This window comes from Poecilia reticulata, linkage group LG3, assembly GCF_000633615.1.
Source record: "Poecilia reticulata strain Guanapo linkage group LG3, Guppy_female_1.0+MT, whole genome shotgun sequence".
Lineage (NCBI taxonomy): Eukaryota > Metazoa > Chordata > Actinopteri > Cyprinodontiformes > Poeciliidae > Poecilia > Poecilia reticulata.
Genome location: NC_024333.1, coordinates 34,316,211 through 34,320,478, shown reverse-complemented (window position 1 = coordinate 34,320,478; position 4,268 = coordinate 34,316,211). Strand labels below are relative to the sequence as shown.

General features: G+C 41.1%; 1 protein-coding gene across 12 annotated transcripts in view; it reads right to left on the bottom strand.

Annotated features, from left to right (window-relative positions):
• The window catches only part of nav2a (neuron navigator 2a), a 131,037-nt gene that overhangs the window by 110,258 nt on the left and 16,511 nt on the right, over positions 1 to 4,268 (bottom strand). The window contains exon 1 of one of the 12 annotated variants that reach the window (XM_017304061.1): positions 3,864 to 4,147. The exons of the other annotated variants lie outside the window; for them this stretch is intronic. Coding sequence (XP_017159550.1) covers positions 3,864 to 3,914 — 51 coding nt within the window. The 5' untranslated portion in view covers positions 3,915 to 4,147. Of the gene's footprint in view, positions 1 to 3,863; positions 4,148 to 4,268 lie in introns of those variants that run through there. 12 annotated transcript variants of the gene reach the window in all.

The window sequence follows — 4,268 nt, the reverse complement described above, 5'->3', positions numbered from 1 at the left end:
AGAAAACCCACGCATGCACAGGGAGAACATGCAAACTCCATGCAGAAAGACCGGGGCGGGAATCGAACCCAGAACCTTCTTGCTGCAAGGCAACAACTCTACCAACTGCGCCACTGTGCAGAGTAGAGATACTTCATAACAAAATGACTCAAGTAAAAATAAAAAGAACAACTTAGTAGAAATACTCCTAAAAGTTCATTCTTCCCAGAAAGTTACTTAAATAAATGTAATTGAGTGAACATAGCCAGTTACCACCCAACTCTGCTGAAGATCCATCCGGCTAGCCAAGAAGCGTGAATGAATGGGATTTTAAATATAGCTGCTGACTAAACACAGGATCCAGACAATCTTTTGTCATATAGATTATTAGTTTCATCATCAGTTTAGAGCCGATGGAGCAGCAGCACCAACCCCAGTCGGTGACCCTCCCTGCCTCTAAAGTGGCTTCAGCCCGCAGGGAGCCGACGCAGGCCAGCTCTAAATAAGCCCTCATGTCCCTGCTCGTACTTCGTTTGGCGCATAAAACATGTGGTTCAGGGAAGCCTTGTGAGGCACATGCAGACCAAACAACTCGGCCTTAACGCGGCGGCTGGTGGAGCATGGGAAACAACGTCAGATGCTAGTAAGCCAGAGCGACGGGACGGAGTCTGATGGGAAGATTCATATCCCTGAAGCTGCAACAACACAATCCGACCAAGAATTTCTGCTCTGGTCTTCAGTGCAAACATCTTAGTGCACTTGAAATAAGACTAAACTAGCTCACAAGTAGCTTCTAAGGCTTTTATATAGGAGCTTTAAGTCGATAATTCTTCATTATTGATGAAAAATCTCTCGTTCCACTGGCAGATAAATTCACTTGTAACAAGGCATTTTCAGAAACAGGAACTTTTTCATCAACTTTAAAGAATTATTTGCTTAAAACAAGCTCCTATATTTTGCTGAAAAGTTACTTGTAAGTTTATTTTGTCTTATTTTAAGTGTACTAAGATATTTGCACTAAAAAATAAACAAAAATTACTTGGTAAGATTTTGTGTTTTTGCAGTGCAATGTTATTTCTAAYAACATTTTTAACAATTAGCCAGGATAAACTTCTCCTCTTGCTAGCCGATTTAGAGACTTTCACAGTTAAATCAGCTCATTGGTATTTAAAATACAAGAAAAACTCGTTTAAAAATAATTTTTCTAACCATTAAGTACTCAAATTTATAATTTGATTAATCTGGGCTTTTGTTGTTTGTTTAAATATAAAATTTGGACAGAAATGTTGAGGATTTATGGCTTAATTCTCATTAGCATGTACAGATGTACGAGTATCAAAGCACATGAGAAACATCATTTATCACCAGACAACAAAACATAATATTGTTGAAATAATGGAGTAAAAACGTAGGTTATTTTTCAACATCACATTTATCCATCCATCCATTTTCTTGCACCCTTTTTCCCTCAGTGGGGTCGGGAGGGGTGCTGGTGCCCATCTCCAGCCAACGTTTCGGGCGAGAGGCGGGGTACACCCTGGACAGGTCGCCAGTCTGTCGCAGGGCAACACAGAGACACACAGGACACACAACCATGCACACACACACACTCACACCTAGGGGCAATTTGGAGAGGCCAATTAACCTGACAGTCATGTTTTTGGACTGTGGGAGGAAACCGGAGTACCCGGAGAAAACCCACGCACGCATAGGGAGAACATGCAAACTCCATGCAGAAAGACCCCAGGCCGGGAATTGAACCCAGAACCTTCTTGCTGCAAGGCAACAGCTCTACCAACTGCGCCACTGTGCAGCCCACACCACATTTAAATATCATGATTTACTTTTTCAGATTTCTGCCTGGTTAGCGGATCCAGAGTTAAAACACAACCACGCTAGTTTCCATTTTTCCCCGRGGCTGAGGCGTAAGCCAGGCGGGTGAACACCGACGATAAGTTTTAACAACATTTCAAACAATTACAAAATACCAACAAGTTTGASACATGTAGCTAAAAAATGTGATAAAATAAGCTTTAAAATGGATCAAATGCCTTCCCTCTGCAAGCGGCACAATAATTTTGATTTATATGCCGCATGACATGACGGTCAAATAATCAATCGAACGGAATAGATTACCGACATCGACTGCACTTCATAACACAGACGGCGGGTCATTTTAATCTTCCAAATGTGCTTATGTTGTCGGCTCCACTTATTTTTTGTTTCTCACACACACACACACACACACACACTGACCCAGAGGTGTGTTGTCAGCCGGTGTGTGTGGGGGTTAGCTGTGTAATTAAGCTAGCTTTCTTATCAACCCATCTAAGAACCTCCACTGCCTTCCCTTCCTCCCTGCACCAGAAGAGATGCAGATAAGAAAAGGAGAAGCAGAAAAAGAGCCTCAACTGAATAAAATGACTTTTAATAAATCGGCTGCTTTTAATGCTATCACCCCTGAAATCTTTATAAAGGTTTGATTTTCCATTTCTTTGCTCCACATGTCTTTTCTGCAGCTGACCTGCTTTGTATTTTATCTCAGAATCCCAGACTCTGCTGAATATTTACCACCATATTGCCCCGAACAGTCAGTTTGTGCAACAATGCACAAAGCAAAGTGAAAGAACGACGCTTTGCTAATGCTTCAAAGGAAAATAGACTTGTGCACGCATGTGCTGCAGAACTCTAAAGGGGTAATTGACCCGATTGYAACTTTCCAAGCAGACATCAAAGTGAAAGATGGAATCAGGTGAGGGGAAACCACAGAGCATTTCCCTTTATATTAAACCCTTTGCTAATCCGCAGCCTTCTGGTAACCCAACGCCGAAGCTGCTGCATTGTTACAGCCTGACGAGACGAGCCCCAGAAATAACACGTCCACATAGAAATATACAGAAACGAATTAAGGCCACTAAAAAAAGGGAACTTTGACTTAAATCTCAGAAATTCTGACTTGAAAATGTCTGGATTCTGATTTTAATCTCAGAAAACGAAGATGCGAATTCTGCAAAAAGAAGAAAAACAAAAGCCAGAGATTGAAATCAGAATTGTGAAAAAAAAAATCAGAAAAATAAACAAAATTCTGCAAAAAAAGAAAATTTGTGAGCCTATGTGAGAAAAAAGTCGATTAAGGTGAAGATTTTGTGATTAAAGTTAGAAGAAAAGTCAGAATTCTAAGAAAAATGCCAACATTTTGAGAAAACGTTTGACTGAATCCAGACTTCTATGGAAAAAACAGTCAGAATTCAGAGACTGAACTCAGAACTGTGAGAAGAAAAATATGATTTCTTTTATGAAATTAAAGTGAAAATTCTGAGATTAGAGTCAGAATTTGAAATTAAAGTGAAAATTCTGACATTAGAGTCAGAATTTGAAATTAAAGTCAAAATTTTGAGATTAGAGTCAGAATTGTGATGGGAAATATCAGAATTTGGTGAAGAATATCTCAGAATTCTGAGAAAAAAGTGAAAATTTTGAGAAAAAAAGTTTTTATTAAGTATGAATTCTGAAAAAAAGTCAATTAGGCAAAAAAAAAAAGTCAGAAAAAAATCTAAATTCTGTGAAAAAAAGTCTAAATTTTCAGAAAAAAGTCAGAATTCTGTGATTAAAGTCAGGATTGTGAGAAGAAAATTCAAAAATCTGCAGAAAAAGTCAATATTTGCAAAAAATGTCAAAGTCAGAATTCTTTTTTTTAAGTGACTCTAATCAGCTTCTGTAAAAAATAACCATCCTCAAATTCAAGAGCGTCTATAGTGACTTTCAGCAAACCGAGAGCTTCCCATCCTGTCACATTTTTACACATTTTGACGCCAGAGAAACCCGTAAAGCTGATAATTCCCCAAATCCCAGCTGGTACTTGACCCTGGACGTGACCCACCTACCAGTTTCATGGTGAAATTGTTCTGCTCCCAGCGGCACAGCATCAAACTCATGGTGCTTCATACACCTGCCTCACATGTAGCAGGACGGCCGGCGGACCCGTCGGGTCCTGATGGGTCACATCAGGACCAACTTTACCCCCAACAGAACCGGAGTGGGAAGAGAATCCAAAGAATCCCAGACGGTTTTCTCAGGGTGGAGGGGGAGCTGCTGCTACGCCGGGACCCAGCAGGTCTCTGGTTGCCTGGACTAGAAGAACCGGGTCCCTCAGCGTCTCCCCACCCAGTCTGGACCAGAGAGGAGGTGAAAGGCGAGAGGAGCTCCGCCGCCTCTGCTGCTGCTGCTTTGAGCCGCTGCCAAGCCAAATGCAGGATTCCTCTTCCTCCTCCTCCTCCTCCTCCTCCTCC